Raw genomic sequence first — 23,696 nt, 5'->3', positions numbered from 1 at the left:
TGAAGGTCTAGTTCAATAATGGCGATTTTGACTTTTACCGTTCAGGAGTTATGGTGTTTGAAAGATTGAAAAATTGAGTGTCCGTGCATTTACGCATGAACTGTTCTACCAAAGCTTCCCAAATTTTAATATGTTGTTACTGGTGACAAAATGGAGGTCAAGTTTGATAATGATGATTTTGACTTTTACCGTTCAGTAGTTATGGTTCTTGAAAGATCGTAAAATGGTGTTTCCTGTCGTTGTTGCATTTACTCATGAACTATTCAATCTAAGCTTTTCAAATTTTAATATGTTGATACTGATGACCAAATTGAGGTCAAATTTGATATTGACGATTTTCACTTTCACTTATCATCAGTAATGGTTCTTGTGATATTGCCAGGACACAAATAAATGTTGATAAATCCGGTTTGCTGTCGTTGTGACAGCCTCTTGGGTTTTTTTTTTACTAAAGAACGAAATCATGCACAACTTGAAAGGTGAAAAGGGAAACACCAAGGTTAAATAATTAATATGGCTGAAAAAAAACATGCATTATAAGAATATTTTCACAAGCAAATTTAATGGACAAAACATCTTTAAACAGAACAATACGAAAAAATAAAATATTTCATGATATGATGTGATTGGTTGATTGATTGACGTTTAACACTACTTTCAGAGCTATTATGCTATTTCGTGTCATTTTTATTGGTGGAGGAAACCGGAGTGCACGAACATAACAACATATATTCCATAGGAAAAATGACATCCTAGTCAATTAAGATTTCAAGGACTTCGAACTCAAAACCGCAGTGCTGACCGGCTATTGACACAGTAATTCGACCACATTTCGGTCATGATCTTAAAACGGGTTCATTAAATTATAATCTCTTTAGTTAAAGCTGACGATTACTTTTCTTTACGCGTTTTTACAAGTAGAATCAAAATGACATTTTAAGGACTTCCTTAGAAAGACTTTTTTTTTAAATATTAAGCTCTTTTGAAGTAGAACATAACTTAATAATTTTGAGAACTTTTCATGCACAATATAAAGGAACATGTTATGAACGTCCTTGAATAGATCTCTGCTCGGCATAACGTCAGAGTTGACACAGAATCTGTTGGATAAAAGAACTGGAAAAAATCAACATAACGTGAGTACTCGTTTAATTGATTATCCATTATTTTTCACGGCATAACAAAGAGTATCCAAGTATTTGATCATACATTAGTATAGACAGATGGGGAACCCTGGGTAAAATTGCGCATAATTTCTAAGCTTGAACAACGGACACTTTAGAAAATACAAGAGGATGATATTGTGAGTAGTTCAAATTTGAAGCCTTGGTTTGACCTTTCGAAGGACCTAACGATAAATTTGAAAAAATATATTACATTAATGAAGGCATTGATTTTAAACTTATATGGTATATTTGAGACTCTTCTGCTTAAAATGCATGCCCCAATTTGAATTACATAATGTCATCTTTTATTTCGTAGTTATAAAAATATAACAGAAGCTTAATATGTGTTATGCATTAGTTACATCATGCTAATAAATTCTAAAAAAAATTGTCTCTCACAATGAGACAATAATTGTGTGAATCTTGTGAACAGTCTCATATTCGATTCAATAATACTTTTGATATAAACAAACGGGTCAATAATACATCTACCTACACCAAGGGTTAGAGAACAAATTTGAGGACTCAAACATTGATTTATGTTCGTACCGAACAACATAGCAGGGAACAATTTTGTAATTTTTGTGACATAAATACTACAAATAAGTTCTCGATGATATCATACGTTAATCTACTTTCTGTATCGTACGCTCCAATCAAAGTGAAAAAGTAGATACATGAGATAATAATTGCATTTTAATTTAATTTTTGTTTTACAATTGAACCCCTTACTTGATATTGGGAATCTCACGGATTATCGTTTCATCTCGTCTTCTTGTGAATGTCCAAGAATTAATCTGTCTGTACTTTTCCCCTTGTAGCCAGATTACAAGAAAAAAGTTTTATCAATTTATTATCATTATGCGCTATATATATTTTCACCCAAACTATTTCTTAGACGTCAGTCTATTATTTTGACAGTATATTATTTTACAATAAATCACTGTCAACTGAAATTATTGTATATTATAATCTACATTTCAAAAATTTATAACACATATGGTGTTCGAACTTACGACCGTTTTCGTTGATAATCATAATAACCTTTTTTTTTCTCTTTTGCAAATTTTATTGAAATATGTACAATAAAAAGTTATGATAACTCTTTTACACATTTATGTTTACAGGTTAAAATATGATACAACATTTCTGCATAGTTATCTGTTACTTTAATAACATACTTGTTTTATAAAATAGTTCTTTCCTAGTACAAAAATTCTTTTCTCAGATGTATTTCCCTAATGATGCTTTAAAATGATGTTTTCTCTTTTAAAGGAACCAAATTATTCATTTAAAAAAATTACTTACCTGAAGATGTAAACCTTTTCTTTATCTTCAAAAAAGCAATCATCATTGTTTGGTCAAAGTCAATCGTGTTTACAAAGGGTTCATCAACATTGACATTCAATTTATCAAAAATCTTCCAGAATGTCTGAAACAATTGACAAATCGACAAAGTTAATAAACATTTTTTATAAACCTTCCTTTGATTGTTTACGCACCAGACATGCATTATATCAGGCAAATCACACTTTAAAAATTAATGTTTTAGAAACAAACACAAAATAAGAAGTACTTGAAATTTTAGCATTCAAGAGGCAGGAAATGTAAATAAGAAAGTTTTAAATGAAGATACTTTATAATTTATTTGTAAAGCGGAAATACATCAAACGATTGGATAATAACTGTCATATTCCTGACGTGGAATAGGCATTTTTTTCTCCAGAAAATGCTGGATTGAACATAGTTTATTAGCTTGCAGTACCTCTCACTTATATATCATTAACATATGATTATAATATATTGACAGCATTCATAACAAGTTTTATTACAAAAATGTAAGAGATCATGTAGTATTCGAGAACTTTAATTGTGGCATAGGAACTTGTATATCTTCTACATAAAAGAAGAAAAAAAATCTGCAGTTATCTCAAAATTGATTTTGGAATAAAAATTATTGTATGCTTAAAACATATAGAAAGAAAAAACCTGTTTCAACGAGAAAAAAAAGTGACAAAATATTGCATAGGTTACACAGTTCCAACTCCGGTATAATGCGTTTCTCAATTAAAGACTTTCAATAACGGCTATCAATGAGATGGTTTGCAAAAAAAAATCCGATAATATATTTAAGACTAAGGCAAAAAATTGCCAAAATCAGGTTTATATTTACTATCTAACAACTATCGGTGAATATAACCTCTGATCATTGCAGAATCAACCGGAAACAGATGTATGCATTGTTTTTAATTTTATTCTTCATAATAGTAAAGCCATTCACAGACCTATGTGATCCTGGCTTGCAATTACTAAACTGACAAAATTCTTCTGTGAACTACAAAATGCATTCCAATTCTCAGATTTGAAACAATACAATCAATGTTATTTCATATACCTTTACACTGCCTTTTTATAAATAAAATAGTTTTATGTAATTTTAAAGTAGCAACATCAGTTACGAAGCCATATGTCTGGTCTTTTTCTAGGGGAAATAAAAAAAACAATGAAACTTGTTAACTTCTAATATATTTGTATTTGACATTTTTTGTGTATTTGTAGCATCAAGCAATGTACAACATATTCGTATTCTTCCTGATATGCACAGGCAAGTTTGCATTAGCTATACGTATTCAAAATTTACCATGTTTTACTGATGAATCCCAAACGGATTTGGAAGATGCTAGAAAAGAACTTACAACAGTAGATAATTACCTTGAAAAGACCGTGAGGATACTGACAGATGAGTTCCAGAAAACACTAAATATCATGAAAAACCAATTGGTGGGAATGCAAACCAACGTCAGTAACATAGTTAAAAAAGTGGATACTGACCTTATTCTTATGTCGAAAGATTTGGAAGGTACGTTTTAGTTAAAGACATTCTAAACAACAAACAAAAATATATATATAGACTTCAACATCATTTTCATTAATTTTGCCTTTATAATGATTATATTTTACTGATATGATATCAAATGAATCATCATAAATAATACCTCTGTTAACCTTACTCACGCCATGGTTTTCAAAACCTGTGATGTGAATATGAAAGAGAATGATAATTCATATCTTCATGATAAAGTACGAGCGATAGTTAGTACTTGTCATGAAGAAAGGGATTATCATTCTCTTACAAACTTAGAATATTACTCAAGAACCGAATGATCTTTGATTGGTTTTATTTAGGAATTAGTTTTATAGTCAGCATGGTCAATGTAAATTAAATGTTTATTTTTGATGCATGACTTCATATTTTTGCATTTCATCGATAAGTTAGTTTTGGTGCTGTAAGGACTGTTTATTTAATTTTGTAAATATTGAAAAGTGCATTATAGACAATGGGCGACACAATAGTACAAAGAAAATGTCGGGATTGTAGTTGTTTCCAGATTGTGAGTATGAATGTAAATCATGTAATATTTTAGTAAGAATTATCCTAGTTTTTCTATTTACAGTTTAAATTAAAAACAAATCAGTTGAGTTACAACTTATTTAATTTCAAAGTCCGACTTTTTAAGTGAAATACTAATATGGCTAGCTCATGTTCTAATAGTATTATATATTTTTTTATATATACAAATTCAAGGCCTGTTGGTTTATTTTTATCAGAATATTGGAAATTAATAATTCTTCCAAACCTTTCAGTTATCAGAGTTTTGGAAAGCTAAGTTTAAAAGATTTATGTGATTTTGTATTTTAAAAAATTTTGTTTTCTTTTTCTGGTATTGCTTTGGTATTGTCTATATCTTTCAGTAATTTTAAGTTAATAATAAATTCATTATGACATTCGAGGAGCAATTAAGTTTTCCTGCACCCGTAAACTTCAACTTATTCAGATTTTTTTAATTTATTTACGATTCATCTTCAAGTCGGATACAATCACTGAGATAAATCCTTTCAATCTCAAAATGTGCTTCGGGGCAGTTGTAACTCATTTATGGAAATTCTTCGAACTGGAGATAAAGGATACTACAGATACAGTTAAGTCTTCTTCATATCTTGACTAACATCTAGAAATTGACAATGAGGGTAGGTTGAAAACAAAACTTTACGACAAAAGAGATGATTTCAGCTTTCCAATTGTGAACTTTCCATTTCTAAGTGGCAACATTCCAGCAGCAACTGTATACGGGGTATATATCTCCCAATTGATACGATATCGATAGATAGATAGATAGATACTTTATTCTCTAAAAATTAGATATCCCCGTGCTTGCATTTCCTATCATGATTTTCGTGATAGTGGGTTACAAGGAATCTATTTAACCAAGAGTTCCAATTGGTGAAGTTGAAATCATCCCTTCGTAAATTTTACGGACGCCATCACGAGTTGGTTGACCGTTATGTAATAACCGTTTCACAAATGATATCGGATATGTTCCTTACGTCGTAACTAAAATCCCTTCCCTTTCATGAACGTGACCTACCTAATTAGACTATTTACCGGATTTGTAATCACATAAGCAACACGACGGGTGCCACATGTGGAGCAGGATATGCTTACCCTTCCGGAGCACCTGAGATCATCTCTAGTTTTTGGTGGGGTTCGTGTTGTTTATTCTGTAGTTTTCTATGTTGTGTCATTTGTACTATTGCTTTTCTGTTTTGTCTTTTTTATTTTTAGCCATGGTGTTGTCAGTTTGTTTTAGATTTATGAGTTTGACTGTCTCTTTGGTATCTTTCGTCCCTCTTTTGTTTTGAATTGTAAATATACCCAACTAATAGGATAATCCCGTACTAAGAACATGATTAACATTCATTATTTACAATTAAAAACATTAAATCTTACAATTTCATAGGTCGAGAGCACTTTACTATATTCTAAACGTTTTTGTATGTATATTTGAAAAGATGAGACTAAATCAATCCTATGGATTCCCTTGGGGTTAGTTTGTACACAAACAGATTTGTTTTCTCACAATGAATTCATGATTTTTGAACAGCAGAATACTACCGTTGCCTTTAATTATAGCTTCATATAAATATTTGAAGGTCAATGGACAAAGTATCAAGGTCATTGTTACCACTTTTCTTCAAAGGGTAAACCCTGGTATAAAGCCGAGGTAAATATTGTTATTTTAGTTTTGAAAATGTCTAGGGTGGTAGAATGAATTAGCATAAGCCGTTTCCCTAATGTTCATAGTTACAGGTTGCACTTGTGTAAAACCAGCAATGCAATTTTCCATAGGAACTGCTTAAATTGCATATGCAGTCACTCTTCATTCCGGAAGTTTTGAGGAGAATGTTATATTTCCCTGGAACGGAGACATGCATTACTTTTTTGGCACTAATAAAAACATAAAGCTGTGTGGCATATTTTCAAGTTTTACTGCCTACCATTTATAAACATTGCAGGTTCGCACTGAGTTTTTCAATTAACACCCAAATGTCTTCCAGTTCTCCGGAAAAATAAGTTAAATAAATAGACATTTTTATGTATATCCATTCAATTCTCCAATCAAGTCTTAATTGAAAACCATGGCAACAACTATGTAAACAGTAGCAGTATTAAATGCACATGCAATTTCTCCCCAAAAGAGGCGTGACTTGCAAATCACACGTGATTTACAAAGTGCAACCTACAACAGCAAAAAATATATATCTTATTTATCAATTTATCATAGTAAAATTTATTTTTTTGATTTCTTCCGTTGCTTCATCCTAAGTTATATAGGTCGACAATGTTTACATGCAAATGTTACCTTACATTAACAATATTCGAACAAGGTATGATATAAAGTTTGAAATGAAAACCTCTTATCATTTTTCATAAATTTCAAACGTGTCGCAGTAATTTCAATTTCCTTATACTTCCGCTGTAGATAAAATGTATATATGTAAAAGAAAAAAAAACCATTCTGACACCCCCTCCATCCCACATAATTTCCAATGTTCAGTTATTATAAACACTGACTAAAATAGGATGAAAGTAGATTTAATTTATTTGAAAGAAATATCAAATATTAGATGCTCCATAACGTTAAGGTAGTAACTTATTTCAGAGGACTTTGTAATTGTATGATAACTGTCAAATAATGATTATACCACATAAAAACGTTATTTGTACCTTGGATACTATGACAGGAAAATAGACGTAATATACTATATCTTACAGAGACTTTGCAGGGATTATGGTGGATATCTTGTTAAGATTGAAAACTCAACTGAGAATGAATGGTTACATTCAAATAGACAATATAGTAAGTTTTTAATCGGTCATAACTCACTTTATTGTCCTTTACAAATTGGACTTACAGACAATTTTAATGTCGATCTTTTTAATTGTAACTTTTAGTTGATTAGAAATAGACCTCACTCGTACACAAGTCTTCAATATTTGAACTCCATTTCCATGTTTAAATAATATGTCAGTTATAAATGGTGTTTTGAATTTTATACTAATAAATAAATACAATTTATTTGGCATATTTATTAATGATACAACCCAACAAGACATCTAGGGCTAAACATGTTATTTTCAACAATCTACAAGTAATTAAACTATATGTCATTCTTTGGTTAAATATATTTACTATAATTTAAATCATCTGCCCGTATAAATTGACAACGTTTTATTTCTTTTAGATCTAATTAAAGAAAGTCCATTTATATATATTTGTAGAAGGTGACAGATACTGGATAGGTCTGTCGGACTTAATTGAGGGGGAATGGCGATGGAGTGTAGACCAGTCACTTGCTCCCTTCACAGCTTGGATTAGTAATTCTGGTTCAAGAGGACATTTATATAATTGTGTTCGTTTTAACACAGAACAAATTAAATGGTATGACACTGGCTGCAAAATGAACTTTAACCCTATCTGTGAAAGAAATTTTTGTAAGCATTTCATTATTTGTTAACATTTTGTTTCCTTTTGTAATTTTGTTTTATAATTTCCGTGCATTTTTTCCTCATCGATTCATTTAAATGCAAGATGCGGGATATGAATGTTATAATTGTCAAAAAAGGATAGCTTGACAAAATATAGAAACAAATTTGAAATTAAATTAGGGTCTGATTATTATTATTTTGATAAATTTCCGCCATTTGATTTGCTATAGCATCTCCTTCGCAACCCATGAAGGATCGACAAACTGAATTGTGCACTTTCGTCTGCTTTGTGTGCACTAACTTCAGTATGCTATAATACGTTTTCAATTATAATGCATGCACAAACATTTAAATTTATTGTAAGTTTATTTTGCGTCCCATGAAATTCACTATGGTATCATTCATGAGCCAATTTATCGTTTATAGATTGATATAGTATGCATATCTATATTTCATATCAAACTTTAAATACTTTTCAGGTTAAAGAACAGATAGGTCTGATGTCCGAGAGGAGATATATCAGTTGCTGATCAAAGATGAATTATTTACTTTGAACTTCAAATAAAGATTATAAATTAAGGTTGAGGATTATACTAGACGAAAGAATGAATTAATACATAGTAAAACCTAATAACACAATAGGTAGAAATTTTTCCGCACCATATCCGCATTTCGAGAATGATATCTCTGCAGTTATCACTGGTATTAAAGAGATAATCGTAACTGCAATTACGATTATCCCAATATGGCGACGGCAGATATAGGTAAAACCTTTACAGTCATTTTTCTCAAATGTAGCATGTTTTTGTCACTAGTTACTCGGCTGCAAGGTTGTTCTATACCATTACAGCATATTTTAATCGTAACGGTGCACTGGAATTGTCTAAGCGCTTTGAAAATTGCCGTTGAAAAATTTAGGATGATTATCGTAACTCTATGGATATTTTCTTGTTTGATAATCGTAATTTCTTTATCGGATAATAGTAACTGAAAAATATTAAATGTAACTTTCAGCATTTCAATGGTATTGTGTGTATTAGAATGCAAATTTACAGTTTATTGATGACATTAACGGAAAATAAAAATAAATGAAGAAACTTACAGGTTAATATCCAAGACAAATTTACTTATATATCTCTCGATTTATGGGCGTTTTTCTACAAAACCGTGATTTCTTGTCCCAGTTCTTTTTAAAAAAAAATGTGTTTGATCTTTAAAAGTAATTTTTGGTGCAGTCAGTACATGGAATTAGATTTAACATTTTTTAAGCAAAGAAACATACTATTTTCAGAGGGACTAATAAGCTATTGATTCCTGAATGATTCGAAACAACCAAAATGGCATTTCCCTAGATACCCTATTCAACATTCATGCTCAATGTTTGCAAGAGATATAAACATAAGGGTCTTACAAAAGAAATGATGTTTTAATAACGGCAGTTTAATTGCTGACACAAAAGAGCACACCAAATGTACCAGAGTTATACCGTATTTTTGTTAATGTCCACTTCGAAACGGTTCAAATCTCCTTCAGTATCTGGTTTTGAAATTAGAAAACAAAATCAGTGTACAGCTTAGTACGTGTTTTGATGAATATAATCTTTCTTTGCATTTTTGCGCCTGTCCCAAGTCAGGAGCCTCTGGCCTTTGTAAGTCTTGTATTATTTAATTTAAGTTTCTTGTGTACAATTTGGAAATTAGTATGGCGTTCCTTATCACTGAACTAGTATATATTTATGTATATAGGGGCCAGCTGAAGGACGACTCCGGGTGCGGGATATTCTCGCTACATTGAAGACCTGTTGGTGACCTTCTGCTGTTGTTTTTTACATGATCGGGTTGTTGTCTCTTTGGCACATTCCCCATTTCCATTCTCAATTGTATTTCTTGTTACTATTGCAATATAGAGATTGTGGATGAAAAAAACATATAAATATGTCCACTACAAAACGGTCACCTACGAAACAAGTATTGGAGATTTTTATTTTTTCAATTTTATTCCTGCAAAACAAATAACAAGGCTTAGTTTCATGTAATTTTCAGTATGTTTTTCTTCTTTTTTACAACATAAATAAATATTTATTTCAATTATTGGCTTGTTCAGTATGTTATCAACATAGAATAGGGTTGATGTCAACTACGAAACTTTTTGTCCACTACGATCGAAACGGTTTTGTCCATTACGACACTCATCAAAATGTCCACTACGTAACATAAGTTGTACGTTCATATGTGAAGTACTGTCTAATATTTATCGATAAAAAATGGTTCTCACATTCAGCAAAAAATGATATCTTTCTAGTTTATAAAGTAAAACAAACTGGAATGTCTATAGGAGACATTAAAATGCAATAAGATGTGCGTTTAAAAGCAATTTCGTAGTGGACAAATGTGGTAAGTAGATATTCTAATTGTTTTCAAAGTTTCAATGATATGTGCGCGTTTAAGGTTGGTTTGTTTTGGGAGAAAATGGAAGGGGATTTTCAATATTCCATATCCCAAAAGTACAAAACTGTTGTTCTTAAAATATCTCGTCAAACTGTCTCTGGCGAATACTAAACGTCTTTACTACTTCATTTTGGCATAAAGGGTATGGGCTAGAATTGAACCAACAGGCTCTTCCCGGGGGAAGAAATAGCACATATAGCCACTTGTAATAAATGATTAAAAACAATATTTGCTATATTTACTATGTTTTTATTCAGGATAAATCAATGTTCTTTAACAGTCTTGGGGCCAGCTGAAGGACGCCGCCGGGTGCGGGGGTTTCTCGCGACATTGAAGACCTGTTGATGACATTCTGCTGCTGTTTTTTCTATGGTCGGGTTGTTATCTCTTTGATACACTCCCATTTCCATTCTCAATTTTATTAATCACAAATCTGATGTGAGGGTGACACATGCGTTTCCCTGACAAGTATTGCCACATATCGTAACTTCCTTTAAAATTGCCTCTTCGCTCATTCCAATCAGTTGGAAATAGAACAAAAGAATCGAAGCTCTTTGTTAGAGATAAGTGTTTACTGTATTGTTTACTATAGTGACAAAAATTTTAAAAGTTAATAGAAACAAACAAAATTGCAATTTTCTCCTCAATTACGGGGTGTTTTATTTTAATTTATCTAGTACATAGTTAAACAGAACAGTTAGATATCAATTCGACGACATGGGTATCTTTCAAGCTGGATGAAAAAAATGCATAACCTCCGATTTTTTTGAAAAACTACCACGGAAGGAAAACATATCAATCTATTAGTTCAGTAATTTTCGTGTCTGCCCTTCCATTATGTGACTGAAGAAAAAATTCCAAAAAAAAGTAACAATTGTATCGAAAAGGGAAAATCGAGTGCATCTTTTTATGTTAGGGCGTGTTTGAGTTGAGTATTTTGTCTTGATATCGTACAAAGTAAGAATATTTCATACATCGTCTCGCTTCAGATTCTTTCATTTATATATATTAAAGCTACAGGTTGACTTTATAACACAAAAAAATCACAGTAATAAAACATGAAATATATGGGTCAAGTGAAATACCTAACTTATGAGTAACAAAAACGGAGAAGGTGTGTTCGAATAGCTATTTTTTTACTGAAAGAATTTGACGACAGTCTTTCAAGTTGGATGATGAAAATGCATATCTTCGAAAAATTCTATTTTTTGTGTGTGTGATAACTAGAGTTTATAGTCTTAATACACTAACAAAATCTAGTCTGCCCTTCCACGAAATATTTAATTAGAATTTTTTTTAAATGTTTATGAATTTTCAAAAATTCCACCTGACAACCGATCAGACAATATTTTTAAGTTGAATCAAAGCAGACAAGATTATTAACTGATGCTCATTAATAGCTAGTTGATAAATTTGTCTTTAAAAATACAACTGACATATAAGGATCGTAATGGTGCAATGTGGATTAATTTATCGGTTTCCAAGAGCAAAATTGGTGGCGCGTCATCCCTACAGTGGCAAATACGAAGTAGAATCCTGACTGCAATATTTTTTGACATTCCTAGTTCTTGGGAGTTTTCTGTACTTTAACATAGTTCGTGTTTTTCCCATATCCAAATTTCTTGAAGCTTGTTCATCCTTCCAATTTTATGTTATAAGAGTATGTAGCTGTTTTCATTAGAACCATTAATAATTATATATGCACAAAAAGATATGTTATAAGATGTTGAAACGTGAATAATTCATCACCATAATTTCATCATGTGCTATCACATATATCTATTTTAGTGTCAATATCAATAAAACACTATCCAGTTACGATTATCTTCTCATTTTTTAATACTATAATTACGATTATCTTTTGTTCCGAATTACGATTATCATCCCGAATTTTTCAACGGCAATTTTCAAAGCGCTTAGACAATTCTAGTGCACCGTTACGATTAAAATATGATGTAATGGTATAGAACAACCTTGCAGCTGAGTAACTAGTGACAAAAACATGCTACATTTGAGAAAAATGACTGTAAAGATTACCTATATCTGCCGTCGCCATATTGGGATAATCGTAATTGCAGTTACGATTATCTCTTTAATACCAGTGAGTTATGCTAGAGGCAAAAATATTTGAAAATCAAAGCTAATCAAAAGGATGGAAAAATATAAGCCAAAAGGGACAAAAAGTATAGCCAAATCAGAGCTTTGCAAGAGGAAGATACATTCCTTAATTTTAAATAATTTCAAAACTTTTATAACAGCAAGTTTTAGAAACACAAATGTTTTTTTTTAACCCAGTACCGAATAGCTGGATACTGAGATGGTGGAACATTTTAGCTTTGAATCCGTTTTAATTTTGAAATTACTTTGTAGATCGAATCATCAATCCGTTTGAATTTTAGGTTTGAATTTGTTTAAGTATAACAACTGACATCCTGTTTGGAATTATAAGGGTCTTCCGCATATCTCTTTTTTTTTTAAGTATATCTCATAATTTTAAGCTTTCTGCATTTTCTCATATTTTCACGACACTAAGGCTGGTGAATTGGTATTAATTACATAATTGTCGGTTCGTTTAATATGATACGAAAGGAAATGTCAAACAGAAGCCATTGACACAACAAAACAACGACAATAGACAAAGAGATGAAAGTACAACCTTCACATACAGACAGGTATCTTTTCAATATTTCAAAAATTACGGATGACAGTTTTAAAGATGAAACTAATTACATTATGATGATATAAAAAAAGAAGAAGTGGTATGATTACCAATGAGACAACTCTCTACAAGAGAGCAAAATAAAACAGATATTTTAAAACAACTATAGATCACCGTATGACCTCAAACAATGTGCAAAGCCCATACTACATACCAAGTAAGACATAAACAAACGAGTTACAGGGTCCTGACTTTGGACAGACACATACAAACAGAATGTGGAGGGGTTAAACATGTTACCGCGATCCCCAACCTCCCCTAACCTGGGACAGTGGTATAACAATACAACATAAGAACGAACTATACAAATCGATTGAAAAGGCTCAACTCATCAGATGGATATGGCCGGGTACTTGTTCACTCCGAATTAATCTACTATTTTTTTTATCTACACTCTGTCTCAGTACAAAAACATATTCATATTGTTATAACATTCTAGATTCTGATTTTTATTTGATATCATACTATGCCAATTTCATTGAAAATATAACTACCAGAAAGTTTAGTATTCTATCTTTGTGTTTATCAAGCAGTTAATGTAATGAGTTTTACACACAAAAACGATGTTGTTTGTGGCTTTATCTGCGGGGACAACAACATATTTGTCATTGAGGTAGGATAGGTGTTTTGCAATATTTGAGTTCTTAAGGATTGACGTAGCATGGGCATTGATAGACCCATACAGTTTAGGAAATGTAGGCAAAATTTAGAGAAATTATTTCCTGCCAATTTTTCAATTGCTTTTTTTTTCAATAAACTTTCAAGAACACTGCACTTTTGTATTTTTCTGCTTTGTCCAGTTCTGTATGATTTATAACCGCCTTTTATAACGCTTGTCTTATAAAACCGAGTTACTTACATCCTTTTCCGTCTTCTTCACAAGAAGTTAAACATCAAAGAAACATGTCCATGAAGGTAATTCATTGCAAAAAATGTAATAATATGGTTAAATATATAACCTAATTCAATAGCTCATCATCAGTTATATTTCCAGCACTATAATACATTTTCAGTCTTATATTTTAACATCTTAATAACGACATTACTTCTACAGAAAAAAAATATATGATTACATTCTCAGACGAGTAAAATTCTCTTAAATTGAATTGTTTTGTTTGGTAATTCTAATCACTAATACTAAAAAATATTTCTAAGAATGATACTAGTTAATCAGTTCATTTTAAAGACTATTTTGCTTTGTCGTGTGTTCTTCATCAAACAAGTACCATACCATCAATAATCAACAATCGAATTGAATCGATATACATAAAACGTCTAGCATTTACTTCCTCAAGCAGCTGATGGATAATAGATGAACAGCTTTTAAAAATGCTTCATTAAATTCGCTAAGACGATAACTATTAAAAATTTATAGTACTTCAGTTGGTCGTTTGAACTATTTTATCATAATATGATTGACTGTTATAGAATATCTATTTTACAGTTTACCTTGGATATTTGCTACTGATAGCAACTACAATTATGTACTCGTATGAATTGTGATGTTACCAAATTGGAGTTATAGCCGTAATATGTTGATTTTGATAACGAGTTACACTATAATTGCTACTAGTGGGACAGGAACAGCTTGCCATAACACCTAATTTCAAGCCCGGTTGCTTGATCTTTAGTTGTTTGTGAGGTGTTTTCTTGTGTTTAGGTTTATATGTTTTTCTTTGTTCATGTTTTTGGCAATTTGTTTTCCATTTGTTACTTTAAATTACCTCTTGGTATCTTAAAACTCTTTTTATATTCATAAAAAAAAACATATATTCGCGTATTAATGTTTGTCATCTTGTGGCAAAGAAAATAATAAAAGTGATGTCGTACGCAATAATTTTTTTAAGTTAATTTGAAACCATTATTTAAAATATTTTAATGGCATTGAGTATTCACTTTAGATACATGGAATAATTTTGAGATCAAACTTAATTGTCTGATGAAACGGGAAAATATATGTATCAACCAGAAGAACGGTTTACATTGTTCCGTGTTGATGTACTTATTTTAATGCTGGATTAAAGTTTAAAATTACTAAAATACAATAAAATTGTTTTTAATATTTTGCTTACATTTACAATACTAAGGTGTTTCTGCTTGATAAGCTATTTGACAAAAAGTACAATCTTAAAATGTTCACGTCGGGAGTTTTCTTGTTTCTTTTTGAACGATGTATCAACTTTCCAGCAGCACCTAAATCGGTGTTATTTATCTTCAAAGTGATATGGTATTCTTTTGTCTTAGTTTTCTAGCATAATTTCCTTGATGTTTGATTCCAGTGCAAAAGGAATGTGGCTATCTGAGAGAGCAAATTGACTCCGAAAATGCGACTGAAACCTCAGGAATTTAGAATATGTGTCACAGATGAACAAGGATAAGTATCATGCATTGTATCTTGCAAGTGTTTCTTGCAAGTTTTTTTAAATCATTGTAATGATTTGTTTTAATTTGTTATATAAGAAAGGGTGAATAAAATAGGAAATACATGTAATCCTTCTTGTACTATTCCTACCTATTCTTTTAAATTTTTTCTGCTAGTATGCTCGATCTGAGTGAGAGAAGCCATGGCTTTGACCTTTTGTATAATTCAACCATGATATTTTAATGCTAGGTTTTACTGCTACTCCGCTATTTACACAGCATTTAGGAGTAAGTACATGAGTGGTCGGATAAACGAAACACAAATTCAGCAGGTAGGTCGACATCTCTTTCAACGGTGTATTTCCTTGTCAACATTAAAAACCTCAGCGTGTCGGTCTTGTACAAAGCAGAGTTACTTTACATGCCACAATAATACCAACCACTGAAATGCATGTTATATTCACCACTCAACTTTAAACACCAACCCATCATAAGTATTACTATTTAAAACATAATTGTAATTTAAAAGAACACGAAGACGATACTGCTTAATGTCTTGACTTAATGTGATACTTAAACAGGTAACAGGAGCAAGTAATGTCAAATAAGTCCACGCTTATTGATTGATCGTACTGATCATAAAACATGCGACTTCACATCGGATGATTTCAGGTTTTTTTTCATTTATGTATACAATATGCTTAAATGTATATGTGCATCTTCAGAAAAACAATTACCAGTATATCTCCAACGATGAAGTTCACACATGTATAATTCAATGCTAAGTTTTTAAGTTTCAACGTGTCGTCTAAAATCTTCAAACAGCGCTAGACTATAAGGGATAAATCTAGATCTATATATGTACGATACTAATATATTAGACTAACAGGGCTCCATATATTTGCAAACTTTTGTAACTATATTAAGCGTTGGCGATATGTTGTACTAAGACTCATCTTAAACAAGATGATTTGTTTTTGATTGAAGAACAATATGTTATGTGATATATGCTTATTAACTATGGGAAACATGATATTTTTATATCAATTTACAAGAAAATTACTAGTATTTTAGCGGGGAAGTTGACATATTCAGCGCTTGACTTTCTATTTTAATTGTAAGGCTAGACATCTTCCACATTAGCCTTTAAACATGAGAATGCTTTTTCAAAAGGAGATGTTTTGTTGTTTAGTTGTCACTAAAAGGGCATCATGCATTTGCATATTGTCTACAGTCAATTCAATCCCGTGGGTTACTAGTAATAGTACAAGGCTCTTTAAATGAATTCTATAAATTTGCAACCAACGGGTGTACGAATACAATTTACATATGATAGGATTTTAGAATTTAATGTTTACACTTTAACGATATTTGATTACAACAACAGCTGCATGTTTTTAAAACAATGTAAAAAGGATAGATTTCAAAGTTCAGCATCTTGTTTCCTTTTAACGAGTTTTGTCATGGATTTTTCTTTAAAGCGTATCGAAGAGAGAACGTAATGTTATTTAGGACGTTACAAACAGACTACAGTCAACAGTACAGGTCTTTCTTCTGTTTATGTTTTTGTAAGTAACTTTGAATAATTTTATAAAAACTCTTTGAAATAATGATGCATTAATTAAAAGGCAAATTACTCATTTGATATGTACTAAATGTTGCTATAATGAATGAGTAATAAGTCGAAAAAATCCGATAGTTATTATTCGTCATTTTGGGAAAAATGAAATGTTTATACTATGCTAGATTCTTCCTAATCACATCACAACACAACAACATGATAAGAAAAAAATAAGGAAATTTCAAACAGATTAGCACAATATGATTTTTATAAGAATGGTGTAATTTGGTATGTTTCTGCTTTTTATTTGTATTGTAGTCCTGTAATTTTTTGTTTTCATTTCAATGTTATATTTAACTGTGCCATTAAAGTGCGAGGTTTGGCATGCCTTAAAACCAGGTTCAACCCACCACTTTTATTCCCCTTTAAAAGTGTCCTGTACCAAGTCAGGAAGATGGCCATTGTTATAATATTGTTCGTTTCTGTTTTCTCTTATTTTTGAGATAAGACGTGGCACGGTACTTGTCTATCCCATATTCATGTATTTGGTTTTGATGTTATATTTGTTATTCTCGTGGTGTATTGTCTGTTGCGTTTCGGTGTTGTGTCGTTGTTCTCCTCTTATATTTAATGCGTTTCCCTCAGTTTTGGTTTGTTGCCCCGATTTTGTTTTTTGTCCATGGATTTATGAGTTTTGAACAGCGGTATACTACTGTTGCCTTTATTCATTGCATCAAAAAACAAGGTTAAAAGGACTTTCATCTAAACTTTTTTGGGGAAATTGAATATCAAGTTCCAAAAATATATTAACAGTTATCTTTTATTTTAGATAAATTTTGATTTCATATTTGGAATGAATGTTGATAACACACTGATAAGCCAATGTATACATGAACTGGATATAATAACAACTATAGATCACCATACTGCATATATATTAATTTCACGTTATTTAATTACTTGTTATAATTTGTAGAATTTGTTCAATGATGCACACAATATTAGTTATTTTCCTTTTCTGCACAATCAAGTCTGCATTGGGATTAAAAATTCAAAATTTACCATGTTTAACACATGAATCGAAGAAGGATTTAGATGATGCTAGAAATGAACTGGTAACAGTGGACAGTATAATAGGAAAGACAGTGGGGACGCTTGAGAATGATATTCAGAAAACCGTTAATATCATGAAAAAGCACTTGGTAACAATGAAAAGCACCATTGGAAAAGTAATTAAAAAAGTGGAAACTGATCTCGTTGTCTTGAAAAAAGACTTGAAGAGTGAGTTTAAGATAAATGCATTCTTAATTACAAATATCAAAACAACAACACTATAAAAAGTTAGGATAATCATTGATTTTAACTTTTATGCATTATTACCAGTACTTTGGTTAAAACTGAATTGCCATATGGTTCTTAAAACATATCATACATTCACTGTTCAACGTTAAACATACAAGATTGAGAAAGTTCAACGACGAAAGTCTGTGAAATAATTTCTAAACAGCGTTTTGCTGTGTGCTTTTGAAAAAGAATAAACAAAAATGTCAATGAGAGTTAATGGAAGGACAATTAGAAACCAAATAAATCAAGTTATGTCAAGGTCCTTTTTATATTTAGAAGGTCAGTGGAAGAAGTATCAAAACCATTGTTACTACTTTTCTCAAAAGGGTGCCCCCTGGTATGAGGCTGAGGTAAATATTGATAATTATCATCTTTAAAGTATTTGGGATACTAGAATAAATAAACATATGCCGTTTACTTGAGGGTAATAGATATAACTGCAATTATGCTGTATGACATCCAAATATATATTCACAACGATGTGTGAACAAAACAAACAAACATATTATATAATACCTAGGATCAAGAAAACTAAGAAAATCCGAGATTCTAACATTGAGCGGAAATCAATTTTCTATTGTAATGCTTTTGAGAAAAAAAGTTCAAATTATTATCCAGTATATTTTATTTTCATTTCATAGCTATTGTCTTTTAAAATCGACATCGACAAACAAACACACTTTGGTGTTCGAATTCAGTGAAACTTTATACTACTACACTAGTATTATCTCATAGAACTGTTAAATATGGAATGTACTCAAAGCGTTATAAATTGTCGGAACACTTTGAACATTTTAATGACTGACAAAAAAGAAAACGAGACATGCAAAGACTAGGGTCATAATTTTATTGATTGTAATCTATTATACAGCGACTTTGCAGGGATTTTGGTGGATACCTTGTAAAGATTGAAAACTCTTCAGAGAATGAATGGTTACATTCAACAAGAATTAATAGTGAGTGTGGTTTTTTTTTCCTTTATTTTAGTCGTATACATATGCATCAATTGGTTTTTTTTAATCTATCATTTGTTACTTACTTTTTATAATATTCGCCTGAAGTAATTACTGAAGTAACATTTTTTTTTAACTTTAAAATGCATTTCTTGTTTATATACTTATAGAAAATGGCGGATACTGGATAGGTCTAACGGATTTAATTGAGGGTGAATGGCGATGGAGTGTAGACCAGTCACTTGCTACCTTTAAATCTTGGCACAGTGGTAGTGGTTCCAAAGGTCATAGTTCTAATTGTGTTTCTTTCAGTGGCAGTGGAAGTACATGGGTCGACACTAACTGCAAATCTGGATACTACTATATCTGTGAGAGAAATTTTTGTAAGTATTTGAACATTTATCAACATTTTGTTAGCTCCTGTAATTTTTTCGAATTCCTGTATTGTTTTCATCATTTACTAATTTCAATGCAAGAAATAGAATACAAATTTTACAATTACCAAACTGAAGCTTGCACAATATAGCAGTAAGCTAATATATATACTCTCAAAACCCGGATGAGACAATGTTTGTTGCTTGTGATAGTAAGATAACCAGTACATCTACAAAAACCTCCTGTGTATGACTTTATTATTATTGTCCATATTGCGTAGGAATGACACACTACAAGTTAGTTAGGTTACTTTCCTTTAATGTCTTTCTATTTTCTCAATGAGAGATAACTCTTTGAAATAGTTCAGATTATTTTATCGTTCTAACTTTCATTTGAAGCACCTTTAATACATGATGTTGATCTAATTATTTTTATGTTAAAAGAGTTCCAACATACGATGTTCTTTCAATGAATTTTATTTGTTTTACTTATTATTAATTTATTAATATATATATATATATATATTGTGATCATTTTATTTGGCAGTCGCCAATGGCAGTCAGCAGGGTTAAAGAACATCAGTTGTTCGACCTGTAAGGGTCTAAATACAGTACAAACAACATTTTCTAAAAGACCAAAAAAGTGAAAAAGTATATTTAAACAAAACGCATTTGACTAACAGGTCGAACAACTGATGTTCTTTAACCCTGATGACTGCCATTGGCGATTGCCAAATAAAATTTATCACAAGATGTAACAAAATGGATCTTAATATAAATTTAATACTTAACAGAAAACTTGTGGCCACGATGTTATGCATCAAGCATAAGGTGTCAATATTTCTTTTGTACACCAGATCCGGACTTTGACAATCAATGTCTCTTCAGTGATGTTAGGGATCGAAACGGTATTTGGAAGGCCATATAAAATGTACCCTCATATTTAGATGGACTCTTGAATTTTAAGAGTCAATATAGGAAGAACGGATCATATAAACCGAAGGGGAAATATGATTCAAGCTCAAACGAACAAACATAAACGAGTCTTAATTGAAAACTACGTTCAAACCCATGATTGCGTTGGATAAAAACCGCAATATATATTGATTTTTAGACGAGTTGTATATATATATATATATATATATACAGATCCAACATTGTTGGGTTGATGTTTAGACGAGTTGTATATATATACAACTCGTCTAAACATCAACCCAACAATGTTAGATCTGTAAATTTGCTTTCGCAAATTTTTGGTTCTTCCCTCGCCGGGATTCGAACCCATGCTACTGTGATATCGTGACACCAAATCGCCTGCACTGCAGCCGTCCCGCTAGACCACACGACCACCTGGGCTCTCAAAAAAAAGAGCTTTCGGTGGCCATATGTTACCTTTCCACGTCAGTTTTAATCTAGCGGCGTACTACAGTACATGATATATAGGGCATGAAGATGTTATTGTTACAGATCAGCTAAATTATCTATAGCAAATATCCTACAAATTAATGTAAGATACAGTCACAGAAAATAATTATATTCATAAGTACGTCTGAGTCAGTGACAACCCTACAACAGATGTATCCATCGGATCGCCATCAATGATGGTGATACATGGCTGTGTACATAATGTATTATACAACTCGTCTAAACATCAATATATATATATACAACTCGTCTAAACATCAACCCAACAATGTTGGATCTGTAAATTTGCTTTCGCAAAATTTTGGTTCTTCCCTCGCCGGGATTCGAACCCATGCTACTGTGATATCGTGACACCAAATCGCCTGCACTGCAGCCGTCCCGCTAGACCACACGACCACCTGGGCTCTCAAAAAAAGAGCTTTCGGTGGCCATATGTTACCTTTCCACGTCAGTTTTAATCTAGCGGCGTACTACAGTACATGATTTATAAGGCATGAAGATGTTATTGTTACAGATCAGCTAAATTATCTATAGTAAAGGAATATATATATATATAGTTTAAAATTAAAAAACAACACAAAAAGCAGATCATAAATCGTACATTGTTTCTGTTAGCGCTTTCACCGCATTTCCTGCGGTTCATCAGTCAGAATTGATATCGGTAATAGCAACAACTTGTGACGTTACGTTATCTATCGTAACGTCTTGCGGTATTAGAAATATCTTACGGAATCTAATTAACGGATCGAAATTTACTTCCTTTTTAATGTCGGCTTAAACATTTCAATTAAATATTGTTCATTAGCTTCACGCGGAATTTCATCTTCCACATCTTAAAATAGGGATGTATTTTGAATTTTCCCTTTCCACATTAAATAGGAAGTGAAGTTCGATCCGTTAATAAGACTCCGTAAGACATTTACAATTACCGCAGTACGTATAATAACGTAACGTCACAAGTCGTTACTATCAACGATAACAATTATGTCTGTTGAAGGCGCGGTGAAAGCGCTAACAGAAAAATGTTCGATTTATGATATGATTCTTTGGTTTTTTTTTACTTTTGAACTATATTTTCTGTACCAAGAACCTTTTATTTATAATAATCCATGGTTTGATAACCTCAGTTGTTCGACCTACTAGTCAAATGTGTTTTGTAAAAATATACTTTTTCGGTCTTTTGGTAACTGTTGTTTGTGCTTTATCCCCTCTGCAAAGAAATTTGTATTGCATGCAAATTGAGCCTAGGTGGCCGAGTGATTTAGCTCGCTGGTCATATTGCAAGGCGATTTGATGCCACGATATCTCAGTAGCATGAGTTCGAACCCCAGTCAGGGAAGAACAAAACATTTGCAAATTTACAGATTTACCATTGTTGGACTGTTATTCCGACGAATTATATATTTATATTTTAATGAATTTTTTTTTTATTCTTTTCAGGGAATTGAACAGATTTAAACTGATGTCCGAGAAGAGAGATATAAGTTCCTCATCAAAGTTAATTTGAACTACAAATAGAAAATAAAGATTGCATATGCTTTTGTTATTTTAATCACTCAGTAAAACCTTAAATTCAAAAATGTGTTTGGATTTTTAAATCAGAATTGTTTAAGTATGACAACTTGCATAAAAAATGGGATTTCATAACGTTCACAACACAATAAAAAATAGACTGAGATGTTAACCTACAGCCTTCAAGCATAGACAGTTGTCCTTACAGTGTGTCAAATCATATATCTTTATATATACATGCTGTTTAGGTATATGTCTTGTGCTATATTATCACATTCCGGTTGACTTGATTTTTAATTAATATTCATTTTAATGTTACATGTTCTAGCAATCATCCGTCACCATATCATATTCTCAAATATGACTAGAGCACATTTAGATATGACAAGTATACCACAAACAAGTATTCCTGGCATGAACATCTGAAATGAAAACATTTAAAAAAATCGCAATCCTTTCCTGTTTTATCTCTTTTAGAATACATATCCGTATATCAGCCTTCTTTGATCTAAAATGTCTGCACAAAATTTCAACAAACCTGGTGTGTACGTAGGCAACAAAAAAAAACTTTTCCATAATCATTTGAACACCTTTCCGGATCAATAAAATTTTCTAGACTAAAATGGCAATCAATTGTCATCTTGATACGCTTTTATGTGAATTAATGATAAAGTATTCTTTAAAGTGTTAACGTTCTCATTCCCAGTTCAGAAACATGATGGTATAATTAAATTTCCAAATGTTTAACAATTTAAAGAAGTTTAAAGTCACACAATCACAATAATTTTTAAAACAGACCAAGTGATTTTCAGTGGGATGTAATCCAAACTACTAATACGTTTTTATTTGTCCTTACAAATTGGAATCGTTTCTGAAATCTAAAATTTCAAAACATGTAAATACACTGTATTCTACTCCAATCAACCACGTCTCAGTCATTACAGCTGAACGGACGTGTTTGGTCAGCTCCTCTTTAGCCGCTATCTACGATGTTGGTTTACTGAT

General features: G+C 31.5%; 1 protein-coding gene and 1 long non-coding RNA gene across 2 annotated transcripts; both read left to right on the top strand.

The window, feature by feature from the left end:
- Positions 1-1,041: 1,041 nt before the first annotated feature.
- Positions 1,042-6,229, top strand: LOC134690534 (uncharacterized). The gene is made up of 3 exons (XR_010101960.1): positions 1,042-1,136; positions 3,726-4,026; positions 6,159-6,229. It is a non-coding gene; the product is annotated as an uncharacterized LOC134690534 (long non-coding RNA).
- A 10,795-nt stretch (positions 6,230-17,024) lies between these two features.
- On the top strand, positions 17,025-22,732 carry LOC134690533 (perlucin-like protein). The gene is made up of 6 exons (XM_063550496.1): positions 17,025-17,090; positions 18,060-18,364; positions 18,704-18,777; positions 19,299-19,383; positions 19,551-19,763; positions 22,620-22,732. Exons 1-6 carry the CDS (start codon positions 17,083-17,085, stop codon positions 22,625-22,627), a joined length of 693 nt encoding a protein of 230 aa, XP_063406566.1. The 5' UTR covers positions 17,025-17,082; the 3' UTR covers positions 22,628-22,732.
- Positions 22,733-23,696: the final 964 nt, after the last annotated feature.

This window comes from Mytilus trossulus, chromosome 11 (genome assembly GCF_036588685.1).
Source record: "Mytilus trossulus isolate FHL-02 chromosome 11, PNRI_Mtr1.1.1.hap1, whole genome shotgun sequence".
In the NCBI taxonomy this organism is placed as follows: Eukaryota; Metazoa; Mollusca; class Bivalvia; order Mytilida; family Mytilidae; genus Mytilus; species Mytilus trossulus.
This window is presented reverse-complemented; position numbering and strand designations above follow the sequence as displayed.

Bases quoted from the DNA above. Each gene is read 5' to 3' on its own strand.
- LOC134690533 (XM_063550496.1), top strand. The intron at 18,365-18,703 runs GTGAGTTTAAGA...TTTTATATTTAG, and splicing joins CTTGAAAAAAGACTTGAAGA to AAGGTCAGTGGAAGAAGTAT. The intron at 18,778-19,298 runs GTAAATATTGAT...TCTATTATACAG, and splicing joins CCCCCTGGTATGAGGCTGAG to CGACTTTGCAGGGATTTTGG.